Here is a 25,004-nt window from a genome sequence, read left to right on the forward strand (position 1 = left end):
TTTAACATATTTTCGTTGGCGCTAAAGCAGGAGAGTCGATTTCTCCAGCCGCGGCTTAAAGCGAGATATATAAGCAGAAATTAGAGCATCTATCGTACAACTGCAATTACAGAAATCCGCCAGTTCTTGAAACGGAGACTATATTAATCAATGTACATGCTCCCTAGTATGCATATTCATGTATTTATGTATACATGACATACAGGACTTTCCTATTGTAGTTTTTTCAGTTTGTAGTTTGTATCTGCGTTCATTAGCGACGCTCTACGAACATCAGTTAGTGGACGAAACGTGATTCTGTTGGATGCACAGCAATAACTTCCTGCACGTCCACAATGTTCTGCTACGACCAGGACCACGGAGTAGCCTCGCAGTCTTATGAGTAGGCCTTCATGTTTACAAGAGGAAATGAGAGAGCCCAACATCACGATTTGCTGGTCAAACAAGGTAAACTGCGCGGAGCTACCACACACACACATACACACACACACACACACGTAACGTACCTATTATAATCCAACTTCACTGATATGACTATGTAACCAGATGTAACGAGCGTTGATTACCGAGCGTAGCAACCTGCCCATTTAAGAGCCGTCTCATATCGGTCCTATAACTCTGTCACATTGTTGTAAAAGACGTAGGATTAAGTCTAATCAAAGAATGGATTCTTAAGGAACACCCCAAAACTCTCTCAAGTCGTAGTTTCGCTTGCCGTCCGTTCATTTGCCAACATTCGCGTACCAGTGTTAGTTATGACAGTCTGTGCCAATGGCTGATTGGGATCGCTGCATGCAGTAAAGTAATGAACGCAGCAACGTACGTCTGGAGAGGTCACAGATGGTTAGAATTGAAAACGGTTCTCTATTGATAATGTATATTTACACCAGGTCAAAGTCAAGGACCGTGGACCACTCTCGAGAAGTCCTCCAATGGAAACATCTAAGTGTTTTTTTTTTGGAGCAGTTTGTCCGCCGTTCTGAAAGGCTGAGCAGGCTCCTCGTTGCAAAGTCAAATTCCTGCTGTTTCTCTTCGTATCCACAGTTACGTGGCTCACCCACGTGATTTCTCTTACTGACGACAGTGCTGATTAGCGAAACAATGAAAGGTTTATCGAAACTAGGACGACAACAGCAGCAATAGCTGAAAAACGCATGAAAATCATCTTAAACGATATGCTCTCAACCTCACCCGAAGCAGTAATACCGTCAGCGCCGACAGTGACCGCTATTACCAGATCCGAAGTAGCAGTATGAGCGTCTGTAGCGATACAGGCCTGTTGCCCTACTCCGATTCTCCTCAAACAATTATGATAAACGAAATGATAGCTTCGTACGTTTGGTAATACCGTAATAAGACTTTTTCAGAGTCATCATGATGTGACAATATTCATGCGTGCCGGATACAGGGTGTTCAAACACTTCGGTTAATGACGAATTTTCTGATCTTGACGACTGTACGAAGCCGATTGCCCTAGGGAAAATAACACAGTTGTCATTTGCTGTTTTTTTTCTTTTTTCGCGCTACATATTTAACACTATAGATCGAAACAGCTCGCCTTCAAATACGCGTAAAGCTTAAACTAAACAACCTAATCTCGCCACCAACTCGCTTAAAACGATAATATTTTTCTAGTGAATTAATAATGTAATATTAATATATAAAGAAAGTTCTATTTTTTGTGCAACATTCTGTTGGACCTGAAAAGAAAAAAAGAAAGGTCGCTAGGCCTACACTGGTCCCCGCTTGACCGAGATGTGCAATAGAATTAAATAGCGCAAAATACTAAAACCCTGGCAATGACAACAGATAAATGGTGTACTTACTACCATATCTCTGAGACGATGACTTTTATTTGTATTACAGATTATAGAAGGTAAAGTTTTCAGACTCAGTTATACTTGATTGTTTGGATGATAATTATAGAAAATTATGCCTAGATAAACTGGTTTGCGTCAAAATACTATAAATTATCGACGTATGGATAAAAAATTTTACAATGAACGTTTCTGTGCATGTACCCAGTGTTACAATATACGAAACATGAAGACCGTTAGAATGTGGAACGGCTGACATTTTATAAACTCGATGAGTTCGATGGCCCTTTAAAATAACTGATGGCCACGACGCATCGTCACTATATTCTGTTCCACGGAAGTAGTTTACTTACATTCGAACACCAGCCGATCGCACCTGGAACGTTACATCGTTTCTGAATTCCATGAGATCTCGTTCCATTAGAGCTTTTGTGTTCATAATTGCAGCTTTAGATGTTGCCATTACAAACAACGGAGCAGGAAAGAAGAACTCGGCCATCGCCAACCGATTTATCAGAAGCGATTTGCGGCTCTTGATCTGCAACAATTGGTGATCAGTGTTTGCCAAATGCCCCCGTCAACTTATTGGATTTATGTAAGCATTACTCTGTATTCACCGTTTTTCTTTTTTTTTTTTTATTTGCTACTTCGTCCGGAAGTATCAATGCGTCCTAATACGCAGTTCATTGTTGTAAGAGATATAGAATTACACGTATATGCAAGAACACGTTGAGTACTAATGTTTAGTAAAACCTTGGCCGTAGAAAATTCAACTCATCTAATAAATTCCAGAACAATCTTTGATCCCAATCAAGTGATTTAGGTCTTGGCTTTTAATAGAAAAATGCGATGATACATATATATATATATATATATATATATATATATATATATCAAAACAGCTTCGTATATATATACAAACAAGCTAGCCGAAAATGCCCTACTGCCGTACAATTCCTATCTGTTCGCACGCTTCCTTTTCTATTGCTCCAATGTGGTGTCAACATTCAGTACGCAGCTGGCCGCCAAACGCTTACGAACTGTCAGCCACCAGTGACCCTGAAGAAGGTTCGCACAAACGAGCATTAAGGGCGTGCCGTAATTCTACAAAATGGCTTTGACAAAGCGTTAGTGTAGGACCTCAAATGGCCTCGAGGCATTGTAGCATCGTTATGTGACTGCCCTGCCCACCATCTACCTAAAATGAACGATCGATTTATTACGGAAGATGATAGCTCACTAGGCTTCGGTGACTTCGGTGTTCACGAAAGTGAAACGCGTGTGAAAGGGCGTGCTTTACGTAGGCCATTGCTTCCTGAATACTAAGGAAAATCATATTCAGATATAAAGTAGCGATTAAATGGATCTCGTATGTATTCCCTATAAACATTTGCAACGCACATAGTAAACTTTTTCCATCGACTTTATTTGTGGTTATTAATTGTAACGGAACAAACGCTACGGTATACTTATCGCCAGGTGAATGGTCCAATCATAACTTCACTATAATCCTTTCACTAGCTATGGCCTAGCTAGCTAGCTATAAATGTTATTTTTCGTTGAACCGCCAAATGAGGATACCCGACATGAATTCCGCACTGGCTTTGCTCACGGTGGCTTACTTTAAAAAGACACAGATACTTATAGGATGAGCCTAGGTTATTATCGCCAAGGTATTTTCAACTAGTTATTGCTAAACCTAGCCAGAAATAAAGTTGAGTAGTTTGTAGAATTTTGTCCCTTTATCAATACTTTAGGTTAGGATGTGACCTGTAATGGACCTCCATTATCATACCGCACTTGAGGCTCTGAGCTACATACTTCAGCATGCTGTTAGCGGGGTTAAAAGCGAGACAAGGTTACATCGAAGATAAGCCCTTGGAATTTCCAGGTTACACTAAGCGTATTGGCGTCGCCAGTTCTATTTAGATGACAGCTCTATACATCGACTTAGTGCCGGCAAGACAATAAAAACTTCAACAGTTTTCTACCAGAGTCCTCTCCGCGTTGAATGTCTTTGCCCAGTAAAGTGTTCATTCAATTTGGGTACATCTTTAGTAATAGCAAAATGAGTAATAGGTATAATAGTAATAAAAACTCGCCAGGCTGGGACCCCATATTGGAGGTATATCATTAAACTAAATCGCTGGTTACCAAGATCTAGGCTAAATTACAATGGCCAATACAATACACTGGGTCCTGAAAATATGAACTTTTGTTTGCAAGACGTATCTGAATTCAGTCAGTATCTGGGTAGCTTAGAAATTAATAACATACCGAAATTTTCAGTGAGTAGTCCTTAAGCAACTACTAGAATTAGGTTAAATTATATCGCTTTTCTTCTTCGAAAATATCTTCTGAAGCATGGGCAGCGTAAATTGGACCAGGCAATGGGGTCACATGGCAAAGAACAGATAGCTTGCAGAATTCAACTATCGCTGCCAAATACGAACCCCTAGCTTGGTAATAAAACAGAAGAACAGAAAAATAATTTTAAAGAAATTGTTACGGAAGTCGAAATATATGTATTGCTCATTAGTATTACATGTTAGCTAAACACGCAGTCGGTTGACAGTTTGTATAGCCAGTCTGAAACATTTCTTCGTACGTCTAACGGCCCAACATCCACCACCCAACAATACCGCGGTTTTCGATCTCGTGCTGTTTGAGCGTCATGGCTGTACTTGACTTTGAAGAATTTTCTCCAAAATATCGCCGGAGCCCGGGTATGTGTAATGCAACCAAAGTCCACAAATAGTCAGGGGTACGTCGTCGAGCAGTTTTTCGGAGCGCGATTGTACTTGGACGTGAGCTCCTAAGTGATTGATTAGCGTTACAATAGCGTGCCTGCTAACGACGTAATCAAAACAATTGTTTAAGTTACATCTCTGCCAAACCCAACCACCCTAGGAAACCGTCCTTAGCAAGGATTTTTATGTCATTGCCAGACACTCTGCGAAAGCTTTCTTTAAGCACCCGAAGCGTTTCATAGAAATTTTCACAATACTCATATTCGAAATGTATCAATAAATTGCAATCTCCGTCTCTGAATAAAACCGAACAGGGGGATCTGAGTCAGAAACTACGATTTCTTTCAACACACAGAATTAGTTTAGAGACACAATGTAAGATGGCGTCCAGTCTGCAGACGTAAACACTACTATACATACACATAGGATATTGAGAGAATGAAGCATCTATATGGTAAATGATGCAGACTTTCTAAGGGTAACATTTCCGGAATATGCTTTTTAATTGTCCTGCTTGTATTCGTATTATAATCGCTATCTATCTATCTAGGCCCTTAGTTTGCTTAGTCCGTCTGATGGTATTGTAGTCAACGGAACAATATGAAGAAACGTGTTCAGCTCAGCTTATTCGTACCTTTTTTTTTTTTTTTTTTAATCTCTGTTCTTGCACTTTTGACCCATTGACGTTTTCCATAGCCGGTTTCTTAACTGCTGACACCGATTTCATTTTAGCTCCACTAAATTCTATTTAGACAAACATTTCTATATGTAAATATACGTATTCTAGATGAATATTGCAGGGCCCTGCCGAAAAATAATTATAGAAAATAGTAACATGACAATGCGTTGCTCTCGGACTAAAAGGAAGCTGTGAAGCGTGATTTCTTTATTCCGCCGTCCGTAAACAGACGATGTTCGGAGAGAAACGTATCTCGAAATCATCGGTGTCGCTGGTCGCCGCTGTGGATGAAAGCGCAAGGCATCCCGAAGTGGCAAACCAGTACTGGCGGCCTTCATCTAGGCCGCATATATCTATACATATATATATCTATACACATATATAAGATGTATAACATGGCCCTCTGAGAGCCTTATGAGAACCGATTTGTACTTCTCACAACCGCTAGAGTTAAGTCAAATTGACCTTGCCTAATAGCAACTGTCCGCATAAGGTCGTGGTGAGACTATTTTATCTAAAAGCGAAAAAAGTATATCCCATGTGCTCGAGTAAACAATATGTGACATCCTCATAGCCTGGCTATATGTGGAGGGTATAAAGTGATGATAGCGTCTTAAGCATCTTGCTTCTCTTCAAATATATGTGCATTGATACATCGCAATATGTATTTAAAACAAAAAGAAAAAGTAAAGAAACTCGTTTGAGAGTGTGTTGGTTAAGGCCATTAAAAATATCGTTCATAAACATTTTATAGGATTTGTGAGATCCTGCAAAGGGATCCTATTGATTCAGGTGATGACTGTATTTATAATATTGTATAGATTTTGGCGGTTGACGTGCATAAAGATCGAAAAATCAGAGTAAGACCTGCAAATTGATGCTAGACCAGTTTAAATAGACAAGTTTAATCCTACTTTTTTGCTAGGTCTAATATTATACATCCACAAATATTGTAAGTATTGTCTAAGTTTCTGTGTATTTATCTCCCGTTCGTTATTTGGTTTAATTATGGCTTTATAGTCTCATCGGGTCTATAGCTCTGGGTGTGGGTCGAGCAAACTTCCAGAGGGTGTTGTTGGAAGTCGAGTAGAAATAGCATCCCAAAAGAATTGTATATTTGACAAAAGGCTATCACTATAGGTGATGGATGGCCAACTGTTGGCAAGCATGTTGAATAAACCGTTTTGGATTAGGTTAATTCTTAGTTGCAGCAACGTTGATCGCGACACTAACCCACGTTTTATACTAATGGGAGCTGCCTGACCTATTAGGTTTTGCCAGCTGTGTTACCTCGTCCTTACTGGAGAAAAAGCGTACGATTTAGAGCTAACATCTATTCGTTCTTCTTACTCGATACTCATACGATCAAGAATGATGTCATTGTAAGGAGTTTATGTTTTGCCTATTATTTCAAATTAATCAATCTGCAAATCGTTCGACCTCTTTCGGCATGTACCTCCCTAACGTAGTCCTATCCAGCTCCTAAACCTGTCTTCTTATAAGAAAAGCTGAGTACTGTTTGTGCGCGCAGATTTCCGCTGCATTTTAATCGATACCTGTCTTATCTTGTTTCGAAGATTGTATCTTTGATCTTATCTAGTCGGTTCCAGAAATGATTCTGTTCCTTCCTTTGATGCTTTTTTTCTGTCGTGCTACAGAAAAGATTATGTTTCACATCTATCTTTCACGCTGCGAGGAACTGTTTTATTGTAAGTAAAAAAAACACACACACACACATTTTAGCTTTTTTTCAGAAAGCTAACTTTAGCTTTTTCGAGAATGGAACTTTCTGGTATTTACAGTGTCTTTTCAATATTTATTAGAAGACCACTGTTTACTCATTATTATAATTATCGGTGATTCACACTTAGCGCTGATTTAATTATTCGCCAGAGGTCATCTACAAATGTGTCAGTCAAATTTGATCTTCAACCGAATCCACTGTTTTCAAAAAATATTGATCTTCCTGAAGATCGACGAGAGGTTTGAATATAAAAAATTTGGTTTTATTTGACGATTGGTTTTTTCTTAACTGTTTACTAATTTGGCTATATATATATATATATATATAAAGTATATCGCAACATTCGTATGCCTAAGAATTTTTAGTTATTAGTGAAATAAAGCATATTATTTTATCAATCATATTCGATGCGTGCGTATATTGCTTTAGGATATATCGGTAGTTGGTGCCCCTGAACTAATTAAGGGAAGCATTGAGCCTTTAACTCGGTAGTAATAGAGTATTGGATCGCATAAATCAACAAATAAAATAATAAATATAGCATCATATCGAAATTATGCTTTATCGCACGAACCTAAATAACAGCATTTGTACCTTATATACATTAGCTAGATTTAAACATCATCAAGGAAATCTCAGAGATTCGATGATGTCGAGTATCGTAGACACTTGATTTGTCTCTCTCCATGTTAAGTCTCTCCTTTTTTGAAGTTATGCCGTTAGTCACTGCAGGAGTGACGTTCATTAAACAGCAGTACATATAATTTACTCTCTAAGTGTCACTTAACTTATATACCTTTTAAATCGTTCACTTTTTTTTTTTATTTGAAATACTTCATCATAAAGTTAATATGAATATACAGGTGCTCTCTCAGTACTTAGTTGCTTGTAATTATATTTTTATTGCTTTATGTATATAAATACGCTTGTTTTACAAATTTAAAGTAGCTGTTGGCCTGATGATCTTAAACTACTGATTGCACGGGTGAGCTCTCAATTGATCAGACAAATGACAAATTTTTGATACTGAGTACCTGTGAAACAAGTAGTAAAATGAAGATCACACAAGACCAAATATCGGACACTCTTAAATACCTAATTTTTACTTGTTTGCTTTGCTCGAATAGGCAAATTATTCCCTTAATAAATATCTCTTTTTGGGCAGGAATAGGGTCGAACGCTTGATGTTTTATAACTTGGCACTACTCACCATACCATCAAAGGAAAAGATAAGTTTTTTTTTGCCGACTTAAATATCTTCATGCTTAATTTGATTCGAGGAATAGCAAGCGATCAAAAACTTAGCCTGAGTATTAAAAAAAATTACGAAAAATAAATGTCATTTATGCTGTTATAGCAACAGTAATGGCCGTTCGAGCTTAGTAACTTTATCTGGTTCTGTGAAGCAGGCACTGTCAGAAAACAAAAATCTACGACAGCGATAAATATGATTGAGATGAGCGGTAAGTTAAACATGACTGGTATTGAATCAAGCATGGCAATCAGTCAGGTTTATTTCGTACAACCCATGCATAGAAGTTACGTATATATATATGAAACTAACACTTGCCTACATTGGAACCTCTGATTTACTTTAAAACCCAACGTATCTGAACTAGCGGGCTCAGTGATGGTGATTCAATGATCCGATTTAGTTACATTGCCCGGGAAGATATCTGCAGTACTAAATTTTACAAATCCAGCTTTCATCTAGTCCATGGTATAACTGGGTAAAGGCAAAATTCGTGTGTTTACAGATAAGATCCGTAGATTGCAAGTGATGTAAAAAAGAAAGGTCTGCAGTCGTTTTGTTTGTTGTCTGTCTATCTAACTATGAAGATGTAATACGTTACTGCTTTGCACAGGGCGAAAATTCTGCGGATATCTTTAACGAACGATGACGAATCAGCTAGTAGATATACCAGACTGACGTGTAAAGATCGAATGCCTATTTTGAGACTCTGATTTCGCCTGCCATTGTTAAAGCTCGATTACTGAACTTCTTTCAGATAAGTTGGATATCGTAAGTCGCAGTTCTTGCAGTTAGATTTAGGCTCACCAGTCTCACCGTGGCGTCTACGGATAGATTTCGCGGACTTGCCACTAGTGATTGCTCGCACCATTGCCTTCCTGACGCTTTTCTCGTCGTGTTCTGTAAAAAAAAACTTTTAGATTTTATTAAAATTAAGTGTAGGTACGTAAAGTAGTTGTTTTTTCGAGATTTTTCCGTCTGGGTGACATTCATGTGTGATAGCACATCTGCTTCACTTTTTGAGCTTCAAGGACGGGCCGGAGCTGAAATGAACTTGGATTGTCTCCTTGGAAAAATAATTCTATCGTTCGTTTGACGCTGATTTTTTCCTAATATCCATTCATCAGTGATAATTAAATTTCTTTGAATTATGTCTTTTAGCAACCCGTGTATATTAAATTGCACTACTTGTTGTGCCAGCTTTGTCTCCCATCCCTTTGGAGATAGCGACCGTTAATCATTTCTTCGCAAATCAAAGCAAACGCTAAAGAAGCACGTACAACGATGTGCAGACGCCATCGTCTTTTTATGTGTTCATTATGAATTCCGTCGGCTCTCCAGCTCGACTAGCCAGAGCAAAATCTGGGGGTTCAAAAGGCTTCGTCCTGAAGTCTGACTTCTCGTTTCTGTTAAAACTTACACATTTCACACTCGAGGCGATTTCTATAAAACTTTTGACCCTTTGCGACGCACGGTCAAGCTTAACAGTAATACGTAACAAGCATATCGGAAAATGGGGTTCTTCGAAAAATTTAGCGCTAATAATTTATGTTTTCCGCGAACGATTTGGTTTACAGGCAGGGCGCTAAAGCACATTTTGTCTAATGTACATTAACAACTGATACGGTAAGATTTACGCTAAAAGTCGAGACCTTGCTATAATTTATTTTCTCAGGGTAAAAGGATCTAGTACTATCGAACACTTCCAAGGTTTCTAAAATTTCGAAAAAAAAAATTACACAGAATTTGTTTCGGAGAGTTTCCTAGAGACTTCGTGAAGCTCATTGGAATATAGACATCTGGTATGTAATCACTGAAAAGTATTCTTTTAAAATAGTAAAACAAAAAAAGCTTTTTGATATTTATTGCTTTTGCTTCATATAGATATAGGTGATAGGAACCACCAGATACAGCCGCATTTTAAAGTCGTAAGTTCGAAGGAAAGCCTACCTGGAGATAATTACGGTCGAAAATTCCCCAAAAGTACCTGTAAACTCAAACTAGTTGAAAAATGTCAATTTAAAAAAATATAGTTAGAGCTTTATTGTTCCAAATTTTGGAGATTTAATGCCCGAGATGGCGTTCAAAGGAAACATAAAGGCGTTTATAAAAGATCTATAAAGCAGTAGCACTCCGAGGAAACGTACAGTTGCATTTTTTTGGGTTTCGTTTGGGTACGTTTTTGGGTTTCCGATAAACTACGTTACCAAATTTTGACTGGTAAATCTCACCGTTCGCAAGATGGGTGCTCACAGTTGTGTAGGTAACAACTACATAGGTTGTACACATCACAAATGTTGTATAAATAAAGAAAAAAAAACCTGCGATTATTAAAATTAAATACTTCAGTACGTTTTGAAGATTTTTTATGTCAATATATATTATGTTTTGAAAATAAATTTTACTACGCGCAGTATGTGTTTCCGTATAGGTAATACGCTTATGTAGGCGTTATTGAGACCTGACATGTGTTTTTATCTATTAATAAAAATTACCGTGGGCTATGCTATTAGGATAAAGCGCCTTCATAATATGCTGGATAAGCTATCCCTATTTTCCACATTCTACTTAGTCATAATTGACTGTCTTTCCTATAGTCTGTAGAGAATGTTCCGGTTGATTGATAGGTAATCCAGTGATCAGCTAATTGCCATTGGTGGCTTCGATGAGGCTAATTTTCCAGTTCTGTCTTTCATAGAATATCTTAATTAGTGATTGAAGTGTACGTATCTTTGTCAAAAAAAAAATCAAACTTGCATAGGCTTTGGACGAATATAACGTACGAAATACAGTTACAGTTAACTAACGACATTCGTAGACGGCGATACGTTAAATACGGACGTTTAAAAGTTAAGGTAACTCGTAGAACTAATGCATTTATTTATATGTTCACGTCAACCTAACGTCACATTAAACTGAATGAAAAATCTGTCTTGAATAGAGTTTCCAAACAATTTCAATTTTGAAATAAACATACTAAATAACGCTGTATAATACGTCTAACATAAATGCTACTGGCATTGTCCTATTAAAGTGGAGAAAAATGACCTGGCACAGTAAGCATCTTTGTCCTACCTTATAAGTTGATAATGTAACTTCAAATTAATGGGAAAAAATGCTCATCGAAGGTTGACCTAACATTTTCTTACGGTGTGTTATATATGTCCCAAAATATTTGCCTACGTACGGTGCTGTGACATATGGCTCGATAGTCTGTTTCGCCTAATTGAGATCAGCAAAGTTCGGCCTTGAACACTTGCTAACATCTGAACCTGACATCTGGCGTTTCCTGGCAAACAATCAATGTTTTTTTTTAGACCGAAAAACGTCGCCACTGATTATACTATGAGTAACGTCGTCGAAATTAGATCTTTGTCATCGGACATACACTCGATGTTACAAAGTGTACGAGCGTTAATTGCGTGTCGAGAAAACACGTTCATATTTAGCGAGATTTAATGAGAATGGTCAGCGTAATGAAGGTCACGTCGAAAGCAGCCCATTTTCGACGCTAGCTCCGATCGCGCAAGGCCCAATTATATATTATAACGCATGTGCAACAGATATATTTTTACCTATTGTAGTGTCCTAACCACAGGCACCGCAACACCATTTAGCAAGTACGAGAGGTCCGATTGGCGACGAAAGGAACTCAAAAATCAAAGGCTCGGGAAAAGCATCGTTGCCGTTACTTGAATACGAGTTAAATAGGTCATTTTGCGTAATTGAGCCGATGAAGTACCATATACATAATGAAGACCTGACCATCTGCTCCGTACTGCCTAGACAAACCAGTAACACATAATAAAACTCATCGAAGTGTTTGATGAACAATAGCAAGGAACATCCTGCAGCCACCTTTACGAAAGGCTATTTGGTTTATTTGTGAAACAAACACAGAAAATAGAAATTGCCTTAAAGATTTCGGGTTCGTAACGCTATATCTCCCACCCTCTAAGCCTAATTATTGGATCTTAATAATATTTTGCCAAATTTCAACAACTCCGTAGCACCTGACTGAACTGGAAGCTTTGCTTCCTTCCCTCTAAATTAGTCGACGCATAGGCAAGTAATTACAAGAACTACGTGGTTGTTTGTTTTTTTTTTAATAAATAGCCGTTTAATATATAAAAATAGATAATTTGTCCGTTTCGTACTTGAACTTCAGTGCGTGGCTGAATAAAGTTCGATTTTTCGAACTTTTAGATCCTTCACAACCCAATTACTCGATTATTCAGCTACTTCCTCCTGTGGCACTTCACGCTCATATTCCCCTTCTTCAAATTCTGCCTCGACGTCCCCGTCGTCTGCCGTTGCCTCTTGATACTGTTGGTACTCAGACACGAGGTCATTCATGTTCGACTCGGCTTCAGTAAATTCCATCTCATCCATACCTTCGCCTGTATACCAGTGAAGAAAAGCCTTTCGGCGGAACATCGCTAGAAGACCGAGAACGCAGACATGAAATTGCAAAAGGTTAATATTCTATGGCGCTATAAAATTATTTACGATATGTTTTCTGATTTAGGCAAAACAGCTTAAGAAATAAACAATTTATGAGCAGATAACTGAAAAGCCTAGGAGGACGCCGATTGATACGATTTGAAAGCATAGCTGAAACTTATCTGCGATTTTTTGTGAACCTGTACGTAACGGAATCACCGTTTGCCACGATTAAACAACGTCTAGACTACAGGAAAGCTATGGCATCGTGAGACCGAAAAATTCTCTCAAACAAAGGAGCGATTCCGATCATTTCGTTATTACACCCCCCTAAAAAGTATAACAGTTCGTTTTGCATATTTATTGATATTTACTGGCTATGTACTTGCCGCTGTGCAGCATAAACACACGTACAATAGATAAAATAGATTGTTGTGCAATGCTCATTATAGTCCACCCCAGCAAGACCACAAATGGATACTACATAACGACTGGTTTTTGCCAAGCCTTTATCATCAAAGGAAGGTAGTCGCTAACTACAGTAGCAGAATAGGTAGGTGTAGGTAACAGTGGCTGTGCCTACAGTGACACTTATAATCCGCTTTGAGCGAATATATATATCGATTCTCGTGATGTGACGAAAATCAGGCCACACCCAACGGTCACTAACGAGGTAGACCACTGGATACAGTGTGACATAAACAGTTTAGCAATGTACTAAATCCACGTACTACTTTTTATTTGATGAAGGAGTAGTTTTATTCGAGCGCCCGAGGACAGCGCCAATTCCCAAACTCCGCGGATAGCGGAGATGTCTGAGCAAATTATTAACGACACTTGAAACATGGCATCGAAGAACGCTCGAACTATCAGGCGGTAGCAAAAACTTGCCAGACAATTATGCCCGACAACCTGATTCGATTGATTTCTTATAGCAAAACCATACAACTCAGCCATGAAGCCAATGGAAAGTCATCTGATCGTGGACAGGCAAACGCGACTTTAGTTTTCGATGCGAAACGCAAAGTCATTTTCGCGGCAGTCTATAATTTTGTTAGAAGGAATCCCACACAGCTGTTAGGCCTTTTCCAAAGTTTAACAGAACTAATAGTTTCCTATATATATATATATATATATATATATATATATTGCAAAAAAAAGGCTATATTTTCCCGGAAGGCTGTAGTTAACTGATATTCACTAAAAATGCTTTACAAAGCAAAAGCTACATCAAAAACCGAAAGACCAAACGCTCGACTTTTGTTGGTTAAAGGCCAACCTATGGCCAGCCTAGCTGCACTCGCCTGCTTGTTTGCCTTTCACACCAAATTTTGGAGAATTCGGATATATACTTTGTCTTTTTCCAGAACTACGCAGTAAGTGACTTTAAATTGCACAGTTTTCCTGGAAAAAGATCGGAGCACAAAAATGCGTGCATATGCCAGCTTTGTAGAACGCTTCTGAAAACTAGACCGTAAGTCAGCGCCGGGGGGACCGAATAGTACCTATACCTCTAAGGCGTACAAAAAAGCCTTGAAAATGGTCCTCGTTTTAAAAGACCCATCACAACGACTACGGACGCAAGTTTGGAAAGGATAGATCAAATTGTAACAGAAAATGGCTGCATCATTTCCTGGGACTTCGTAGGGGAGTTATGTAGGTAGCGCAGACAAATAATGTAGAACCGTTTTGCAAAAAAAATTTCGAAAGCGAAAAACTCACAGTAAAAATTGTGCCAAAAAATCTAGATTCTCAAACTCTCAGAACAAAACTCTCAGAAGAGCCTTAACCTACATAAAAAGGAACCTCAACTTCATCAGGCCCGAGTCTCCTGCAACTTTTATCTTTCAAATCCTTGACATTAAAAAAAAACAAATGCGATAAAAAATCCTACAGAAAATGAGAACAGAACTGAAGTCTGTTCCTACTGAAGTTCCTGAAGTTCGAAAAATCTTTTCAAAATGCCAAAATTCTGACAGATGTGTATTCAATCCGATGGTAATTGCTTCAAAGAAGCGGCCTGATATGAAATAATTGAGACATGTCTAATTGGTACAGATACGAAGGCCAATCTCTTTTTTGACATGGAAATTTGTACTGATCAATGGTAATGTCTTATTCAAACTACTACAAAAGCTGCAGCGTTTTATTAACGTTACCCTAATTAAAAGACTCAAACGATAAGCCATTTGGAGTTCGACAAGTTCATTGCAAGTAATATACCTACCAGCCCGCCTTACCTGCAATTCAACCAAAGGTACCTTCATTTTCTGGCAGTACCCGGTACTGCATCAATTCTATTTAATACATACCCATAAATTGCTCTGAGATACGTTTGAAGATTTCTTGAATAGCTGTTGAGTTTCCAATGAAGGTTCCTGACATTTTAAGGCCTCGTGGAGGAATATCGCAGACCGCAGTCTTGACATTGTTGGGAATCCATTCAACGAAGTACGACGAGTTCTTATTCTGAACACCAAGCATCTGTTCGTCAACTTCGCGCATACTCATCCGGCCCCTGCATAGAATTAAACAACTAAAATTAGAAATAAAAGAAAAGTGTGCGAGATAAAGAGATCTAAATAAAAGGCAATAAGTAGTGGTATAACATAACAGCGCGATATTCGAACGCGCTTTAGCAGTGTGAAGCTTCTGTGAAGTCTTAAAAGCGCATCATTTTTATTTCTAACAGGATTTTATTGCCAATTACTTGGCAGAATATTGAAGGCTTTACAAGCGAATCGACACGCCTAAGAGAAAAATCATATGGTTTCCATTTACTGTGCAATTTTGCAGGTTCATAAATAGTTCAGGTTTCCTTATGGAGGACATAAAAGTTTAGCATACAAAAAAAGATCAATAATGATTAGCAAAAATTAAAGGAAGCTATAGACTAATCGCTATCAGGGGTGCAGATGACAAAATTTCAAATCGCTGATTCGGTTTGGAGAATTTTCCATAACTTCTAAAAGAATCGACCATATTTGCTATACAATTTTAATTATATCCTAACACAGTTAAGACCGCTGTTTTTCTCACTGTTCGAGATACCTAACTAGATAAATGTGTATCTAAGAATTATACTGCCAATAAAAAATCTTTTTCATTCGCTATCTTTTGTGCATTGAATTTTTTCCTCATAAACTAGTAGTTAGATCTGATGAAAATGCATGCAGTTCCCTAGTGTTTTAATATGTTGCTTTTTAGGTATAACGCAATATATAATCCATGGCACGGAAGCTGTCGTCCTAATTTGCTACAATGCGGAGCCCTTGTGAGGTTGCGTGGCAAGAAAAAAAGTCATAACTTGATCTTGATAATTACTAAATGAAGCTAACGGATTTTCCCGGCGAGTGACGGTGCCGTTCCTACTATGAAGACTTTTTGTACACGCGTTCAGCATATATCAGTCGATTTTAGTGAAGGCCCAGAAAGCCGTTGGTGCTACAGGCTATACCCTAACGTCACCGGATATTCACATCTTGGTAAACGTTTTGATCTGATTTTACTAATAGCAGTTTTATTTTGTATGACTCCTGATAGCAATTCAAATAAATACATTTATTACTATTGTTGCAGACTGGCAGACATGACACGATAAATTTTCGACTGCGGGCTTTTTGTGTATCATACATTTACTGAAACAATTCGAAAGTTCAGGATTAGCGAGCACTGTTTTGCAATGCTTCTATCAATTAAGCTTCTTACTTTACTTACTAAGAACTTACTTTACCTCGAACTAGCTTGTTTTTTTATGTTATTGATTCATTTTCATTGAACGCACACTAGATAAATAATCTAACCCACTAAACGGAAAGCATTAACATACCTAAATTAGAGAAAAAAAAAAAATTGTTAGATACATAACCAATTTGCGCCAGATATGAAAATCACAAAATGGCAGCACATCTAGTTAATCGATAAGTTATGGGACAAAATCAGTCCGAATGATTTGATGACAGATAAGAAATTGCTCATGTAGATATACTACACGAATATATATGAATGTTAACCGATCAACAGATGTGCAATAAAATATATGACAATAGTAACGATAATTTGGACGTTAACTCTACGACTTTTAATTTTCCTATCATCTCTTCGGGTAATTTAAGTCACTGTACTTGATCTCTGTCGATTGAACATAGAACAAGCGGTGAATGAAGTTAGTTGATTTCTAAGGCTGAAAAATTACGTAGTAGAGAGAGAGGCTTCATCACAAAATAAATATTTTTTACTTCACCTGAAAATAGCAGCCACGGTCAGATACCGGCCGTGTCGGGGGTCGCAGGCCGTCATCATGTTTTTAGAGTCGAACATTTGTTGGGTCAACTCCGGCACCGAGAGCATACGGTATTGCTGTGAGCCACGGGCGGTAAGCGGGGCAAAGCCCGGCATGAAGAAATGCAATCGTGGAAACGGTACCATGTTAACTGCGAGCTTTCGAAGATCGGCATTGAGTTGGCCAGGAAAGCGAAGGCACGTGGTAACGCCAGACATTGTGGCCGATACCAAATGGTTCAGGTCACCGTAGGTTGGCGAGGTCAGCTTCAACGTACGGAAACAGATATCGTAGAGAGCCTCATTGTCGATGCAAAAGGTCTCGTCGGTGTTTTCGACAAGCTGGTGAACCGAAAGTGTGGCATTATAGGGCTCGACGACTGTGTCAGAGACCTGCAGGGTTAAAACGGTGTAGAACGATCACGACATTTATAATGTTCAAGAAAAAACCTTTCCTGCGAAAAGGAGGTTGTGGAAGCAAACGCACAATGTACAGGAGGAAGGTGCCTGATCAGGGAATGGAGGTAGGGCACCTACCAGCACAATGTGCCGCTTGTCTTACAATACGAGACCCTAGTCGTTGTTGACGCCCGAATGCGCGAATCAAGGGTCACAGGGGGAATTGGGCTATAAAAGCAGAATCGCCTTGGGAGGAGTTCAACCGACCTAGCATCCCGCTTCCTATTTGATCAATCTGACTTTTGTGTTTCGATACAGCAGTCGCTTTGAGTGGAGGAGAGGCGGAATTGTTGGGGGTACCACAGTCCTACCAAAGATCAGACGAAGCGGGACGAAGGGAGGAAGGGAAAAAGAGAGATGAGCCAGGCACGATATAGCGTAGCAAGTCATCGTGAATCCACATACATATGTATATATCTATATAAACGAGTAGGCTGTACTGAAAAGGCTAAAGACAAAGTGAATAACCTGACATTTTATTTCGCTGCGTTGTGACGTGTAAAAGTTATTTGTATGCTCTTTTAAAAGATTTGGCCCTCAGAAGACAAACAGATTAAATTTGCTAAATAAATTTGAACGTGCTAACCCAAACAATGATTATAGAGCTGTCTCTCGTATTGGCACCTAATGGTACTTGACGACGTGAGAGTTAACAATGCGTCCGAAATAACGGTAAAGTTACCAGCTGTCAATATTATTTGATTTGCAATTGAAATCTGCGCCTTCACACGGAGTAGCTGAGCAGACTTTTTTTTTTTTAATTGAGGAATTAGTATCGTATAATCGAAGAATCATAATATGCCTGGGCGTCAATGCGACGAACCTTTGGCGATGGGACAACGGAAAAAGAACTCATGATCCGGTCTGGGTATTCTTCACGTATTTTTGAGATGAGTAACGTCCCCATACCAGATCCAGTGCCTCCACCGAGTGAGTGTGTTAGCTGGAAGCCCTGTAGACAGTCACAATTCTCTGACTCCCTTCTAATCACATCCATTACAGCATCAACTAATTCGGCGCCTTCTGTGTAGTGACCCTTTGCCCAGTTGTTTCCGGCACCACTCTGACCTAGAATAAATTAATTGCGGAACATTAAGTATTAATGATTTTTAGCTCTTTACATTTGTTCAAGAAGCAATGCCGGTTTCGGTAAGCTACGATATTAATTAAACTTAAATTTAGGTCATATTCAATTATGAGTATACAAGTGAAAAATCTTTACTTCAAGCCGAGCCTATCGCTCGTATAACAGAAACTATTACAATAATCACCAAAGATGAAGTTGTCGGGACGGAAGAGTTCTCCAAAAGGACCTGCCCGAACCGAGTCCATTGTACCGGGCTCCAAGTCGACAAGAATCGCTCGAGGTACATACTTCTTACCTAGTTAAATGAACATTATTACACGTATTAGCCAAAGGCCTACTTTTAGAACGATTATTATAGCATACATGAATGTTGTACGAGTGCACGCAGTACAATATGGGCTTTTTCATGCGATACCACACACACGTACCCATGAGCCAGGAGGCTGGAACATTAGGCCTAATAATCTTTCAGAGCAGGAGAACGCTACGCTATTTTCATGAACTTGGAAAGTTCTAACCAAACATTTCCCTACGTACATACTGGTTAATGCATGGTGATTTGGTTAAACGCAGACCAAAAATCATATCTCCTCTTCTTAATACTATGACGTAAAAATCAATCCGTTCCATGATATTGGCCAAATCGAACATTTAGATAAACGCATTTAGAGGAAGTACTGATAACGTATAGCTATAGTGAAGATATTTTTCGTTATTTTTTTTTTTTGTCAAAAAATGTCACATGGTGGCACCATTACTCATTCGATACAGTATCAGGCGTGGGGACTGTAACTAGCAGTGCATAGCTGCTAATTCGAAATAATTATCCGTTTCGATCAGCAGCTTTTCTAAGTTGTGCCGTCTTAAATGAGAGAGAGCTTACGTATAGTTCGAATGGCTTATATCTAGGTAATAAAATCGCTTAAAATAGGCTCGACAAATGCCGATATAGTTATTCACTGTGTAGCATAAATTTGCAAAAAGGTTAGCGGTGTCTCGTTATCGCACTATTGAAAAATTCACTTGAAATCTGTTTTTAAATTTGTTTTAAATGTCGTTTGCTTTCATTCAAGGTTCATATATGATTTAGGAAATTCATTATGGGCACCACATCGTAACTAGTCAAACATACGTGTGTAGATTCTACCCTACTAAGCCCGTATTTGTATTTCGACACATGGGCGCTGTCGGCGAACAGCTGCCTCTTTAATAATGACGTCTGTTTCTGATAGTAGTATTGGTATAGTTTGAATCAGGCAACGCCGGACTCTACCTACATTCGCGCAATGTACGTCAGCCGATGGTCGAACGGTCAGACCTTCGCACGATAAACCACTTAAAGGTCGATTCAATCCACGTGCTTGTAAATGATTTTCAGATCGACTATACTTTGACGTCAGATTCGAAAAGTACTCAAAATCAGACAGGCCGACAAGGGTTGATGCCTTGTTAGCTAAGTGCCAACCCATGCTATTGCCGTCACACACACAGGTAATTTATGTCAAAATGTTAGCCATGTTGGTTGGGTGTAGTGTATAATATAGTTAGATTCTAGCATGCAGAGAAAAATAACTGATTGTGCGTTGTAAACTTAAAATGTACATTAGATCGCACAAAAACCTGCGTTATCGACATACTGACAAACTGATCTGTCACATGTTAAAATAGGCATTTTGAACATGAGCTGAAGCTTTAAGAATCTAAGAAGCAAGACCTGTGACAACTTCAGCTGCTGTGGATAAATTGCATCCACACAATTAGTCCCAACTAGGTTGTATGTAACACCTAGATAGGTACAAAATACGGTACAAACATTTACGGGCAGGTTTTCGAAGCGTCTGCCACTCACTGTTTCGGGGAACATATAATTTGTCCCAAAACAACAAAAGCCATAGAAACGGTTGTGAGCTACGACGTTGACCTCGCTTTAGGAACGGTTATGGATACGAATACTGCCTCAACGGCCATGCTTATTACGAGCACTTGTACTATATATCATTAAAAGTAACTAAAATATATCTCAATGCATATTTTACACTTAGAACATGGAAAAACATGTGTCTTTTTTAGTTTAGCCTGATCGAGTTCCCATTTCTGCTGAAAATGATGAAACTACAAGAATATCTTCGGTACATTTCGAGTAACATTCAGCTGTGACCGCTAACTGCGTCACCGGGCGTTCGATTTACCTGATACCGCGATTCGGCAAAACATACAGTGTGTGGTCGCAGGCAAACGCACTAAAAGATGTTTATTTTGGACTGTTTTTTGTTGTTTTTCTGACAGCGAAAGAATAAGCGGTAACGATCTGTTCTTCCACTTCATCGTACCTGTACCATGGGGATTCTACTCTGTGACAGTTAGGTATGCCATTGCCGATCTAGAAACCCTTTGACGGCGTTGACTAAAAATGGTACGATTAATCTCAACAAGTAAATTACTTCTACTAAACATTAATCGGCATTCGCGATCGTCCCTTTGATATGCAATGTCAAATTGTAGATATTAGGCATTTTTCAAAAAGACTACCTCGAGTAGGTGTATTCGAAGAGGCATTTAGCAACCGATACCGCGCGTTTGGGTAACGGCTTTTTTGGACAAGTAGCTGCTTGTTTAATAACGCAATAATTTTTCTTGTTTCGGACTTCACTTGCCTGGACGCAGGTCAGGCTTCCATCCCGACCTAAGTCCAGGCAAAACACATAGCACTTACGCTCAAACTCCTAAAGAATTAAGCACTCTAGAACCTCAATCATGTAAGCCAAGGGAAAACAAAATAAGAATCAAAAAAACAAATCCAATAACCATGGTGTACGATTTACCTTAGAATCTTATATACACTATACAGTACCGAATTGTAAATCTGTGAATCCCACAGGAGTACTAAAGTATAGGACTAAATAAACACGCGATCCTAGGAGCTTACCAACAGTTCATGAAGTGTTTGCGAACATAGACCTCTGCATGTGGATAGTTACCGTTAAACTTTCTAGTTTCAGAAATAATTTTCTATGTCCTTTGTAGTAGATATCTACCATACATCGAACCTTTGTAGGAAGCAATGAAGGACAAGCGGAGGATCAGAAAAACTAGTGTGTCATTCAACGAAAACAACTGAAGGACAACCTCTTTTCGACGCTATGGAAAATTCGAAAGGACTCTACATTTTGGAGCAGGATCCATTACCGCCGTTTACAGTGGAGAGCTATGTGTAAAATTATGACACCCAATGGCCAATACAGGGAGGCATCGAGTACTTCATCGAAAGCGGATTCTGGAGCAGGATCCATTACCGCCGTTTACAGTGGAGAGCTATGTGTAAAATTATGACACCCAATGGCCAATACAGGGAGGCATCGAGTACTTCATCGAAAGCGGGTATACTCAGTAAGCATTTCACGCGGGCTTACCTACATTTAAGTCCGTTTGATTTGCAGAGTATAAATATTATTCAATGCTTTTTTATTGCATCGGCGTGGTAATACTTGGAAGTATTTCCATTTGCTTAAGTGAAAACTCGAGTTCGAAGCAGCAAGATATAAACCATTTAGCCAATTCCACTAAACGAGAAAGCGGAAGAACAAAGAAGAATAGAGTATTCTTTAGGAATACTTTAGGAGTATTTTAGGGTGATTAACAAACGTTCTATCTAACAAGCAACACGTAATATTGCGTACAGTGTCGCCCTGTTTATCCATTCTTAAGCAATAACGCTTCCTTTAAAGCAAAAAAACAAAGGAAATACTTATCTTAGAGAACGCCAAAGCTTGTTTACTATCTTTAGACGGCATTAAAAAAATACACGAAAGATCTCATCTTATCCTACTATACCTCACAGTCCCGACAAGAACTCTAGAGAAAGAAGCAAATATAACCAGTAGATCCCAAAAAGCCAACACACGCAGTAGCCAATGGATGTTGAATGGAGGAAACTACATAAAAGGGAAGTGACCTTTCAACGTTGAAAACCATGATAGCATCCTGGAACAGCGCTTTTTTTACCAGTTCAAAGAGGCGAGGCAGGAAACATCTATAAGAAGCCACGTCACAACAAAATGAACAACAAACTTGAATGAACAGCTCAGAGCAGCCCACTAATTCATGTGACCGAAATTCAGCTAGATAAATAGTGCAAAAAAAAACACGTAAAAATCTTTTCCTAAGACAACAAGGTGCACACTACTAAAAAAAATTTTCCTACTTCTAGGGGGAAATTGCGGGGCTAAATAAGCTAAATCATACCAAGCGAACAGCTGTGACCCTCACATTGAACAACGAAAAAACAACGGCAACCACGTGGAACGTATAAAATCACACATGGTTGATGTTGCAAATAAGTCCCAGCGGAAAAAGGACAATTAATTAATATGACTTGTGTTGAAGGATATTGGGATACCAACTACCGTATAAAAAGTACGGAACATCCTTAGGACAATGTCAAATAGGTCCGCCGCAACACCGAATCCAGTATTGACAATCGTTTCAATCCAGGCAAGCACATATCGCAAACCAATTCAATAACATTCTAGCTGGAACTAATGAACCCTTGTGCGAGTGAGGTCAGAGGAGGTTATCCTTAATGCAGAAAAGTTGGTCTAGAATAAAGACCTTTACGATCCACCACAAGCTTCGTAGATCAATGATGTGGATAATCTACAGCAGGATAATGGAACGAAAAATCGTATCTGAAATACAAAACATACTCAAGAGGAATAAGTGAGATGATGAAAATACTTTTCTACTGATGTAATGATTGAGATAGCTAAAGAAACCAGAATAAATGGCTAATTTGCACCTCCTTCTACCTTCTTCTCCCAAAATATATAACAAAACCAACAAGAATAAGCCATGATAGAAAAACAAATGGTAAGCGACGAAGAGTGTGAATCTCACAAGCAAACGAAAATGAAAGATTGAATAGTTACCAATAAGGTGCACAATTGACATGACAATAGGAGTTACTTGGAGAACGGAATATCACCTGCGGCGCGGTTCTTCAACGTGCCGCTGGAAGTAAAGCTTTTGATTTACTCTGATCATTTGACAGTCACAGTCTTTTCTTCGCAAAGGACGTAAAAGTCAATCAGTTATGGAGCTAGCAGCGACTAAGTCGGGGGCAGTACCCTTAGCTAGCAAGAAAACATGCGCACAGCTGACCCTTACAATAGAAGGGGATAAAATCAAAACATCGATGACAGCGCTGTACTTGGTAACCATCCTCAACAAGGCCATGACGAGATCGGTACACGTTCGTTGTGCAAACGCTACGAAAGACAGGCCTAACAATTATAATGCCGAAATAAAATGCAAAAGGACAGCCCATAAGCGAAAATTTGCAAAGTGCGAGGAATACTAATACTCAGCATGGTCAGCGCATGGGCAGCACTTAGCATGTTCAACACCTCGAAACCTAAGGTAAGGAAGAGGAAACAACATGGGCAGGCTTGTTAGTTGATCAAAAAGAAACGATACTAGACGAAAGATAAAATAAATGATCTACTTGTAACGCTAAATATTAAGCCAGGAATTAAAAGTTTGGGATAGCACTAGTTTTCTACTTTCCGCAGTTTATTACGGGGCACAGGCTTTTTTGATGTATGTACACATGGTAGAGAGGATTCTTCTGCGTACTATGCCGAAAGACCTCTATATATTGGCTCACTGCTCTGCTTCGGGATATACCAGAAACAGTTACCTGAACTCTGGCCTTGTGGCTGCTCTCACAAACGAGACTCGGGGTTTCATAAGCCACATTCATTTGTCCAAAGAGACCTAGAATAGAGGAAGCAGACTCACCATGAATCTGACGGTGGAGAGGATAAGGCTTTTCTAAACTGGGTCTTTCAATCTAACAGAGACAGATACACTTAAAGTTTTGCTTTGCAAGATGAGCCGGAAGATAATTTTTCCGGAAAACCCAACCGAGTTGATCCCGATCTAGTGACCCGGTGGCCCCAGCCACCCGCTAAAAACAGTCCGTAGTGCCATTACTTGAAAAAGCAGATTATCGAAGTGGTGTATAAGAGAGAAATTAAAAAGTATTGAGTAGGAGTCTCGGAGGAATAAAGCCCACCCCCGTCGGGGTGGCGCCCCGCATAAATTGGAGCTCCACGCTATATTTCTTCGCTGGAGTCCGACCGCGCGTTGCTCAAATCCTCTAAGAAAGCACGAAACGACGAAGGGAGTTGGATAGGATTGGCCAATGTGGCCACATACTAGACCGGCGATACCCGCCGTATGAAGTTGAAATAGAAATCTGGTTGATGAAGTCACAAAAATGATTTGACGTTCAGTACTTAAAGCTCCCTAAAGAGAAAGTTTATACATGATTAGTACTTACAGACAACATAGTTCCTGGTCGAGGACACCTGCCGGATCATCAAAGCTCTCTTAAGTATTGCAACACAAACAATCATCAGCTGACAGCTAAGCCGTCCAGAAGGCTTTCTAAGCGAGGGGCTAGGGCCCTCTACCAAGCGAAAATGCTAAAAG

The 25,004-nt window shown here is 39.1% G+C and overlaps 1 protein-coding gene and 1 long non-coding RNA gene across 4 annotated transcripts in view; one reads left to right on the forward strand and one right to left on the reverse strand.

Annotated features, from left to right (window-relative positions):
- Window positions 1-12,062: 12,062 nt before the first annotated feature.
- LOC111259471 (tubulin beta chain) lies at window positions 12,063-18,807 on the reverse strand (the record flags this gene model as incomplete). The annotated part of the gene is given in 5 exon segments (XM_022831517.2): window positions 12,063-12,681; window positions 14,998-15,203; window positions 16,929-17,359; window positions 18,249-18,493; window positions 18,697-18,807. Coding segments are annotated over 5 exon segments (1,202 nt in total), but the record flags the coding sequence as incomplete, so codon positions are not given.
- Window positions 18,808-19,056: 249 nt separating this feature from the next.
- The window catches only part of LOC111259473 (uncharacterized), a 10,491-nt gene continuing 4,543 nt past the window's right edge, over window positions 19,057-25,004 (forward strand). The window contains exons 1-3 of one of the 3 annotated variants that reach the window (XR_015310603.1): window positions 19,057-20,003; window positions 20,799-20,876; window positions 21,540-23,927. This is a non-coding gene — a long non-coding RNA (uncharacterized LOC111259473). Of the gene's footprint in view, window positions 20,004-20,798; window positions 20,877-21,539; window positions 24,999-25,004 lie in introns of those variants that run through there. The other 2 variants (XR_015310602.1, XR_002679652.2) reach the window with 2 other exon arrangements.

This window comes from Varroa jacobsoni, unplaced genomic scaffold, assembly GCF_002532875.2.
Source record: "Varroa jacobsoni isolate VJ856 unplaced genomic scaffold, vjacob_1.0 scaffold_337, whole genome shotgun sequence".
Classification (NCBI taxonomy): domain Eukaryota; kingdom Metazoa; phylum Arthropoda; class Arachnida; order Mesostigmata; family Varroidae; genus Varroa; species Varroa jacobsoni.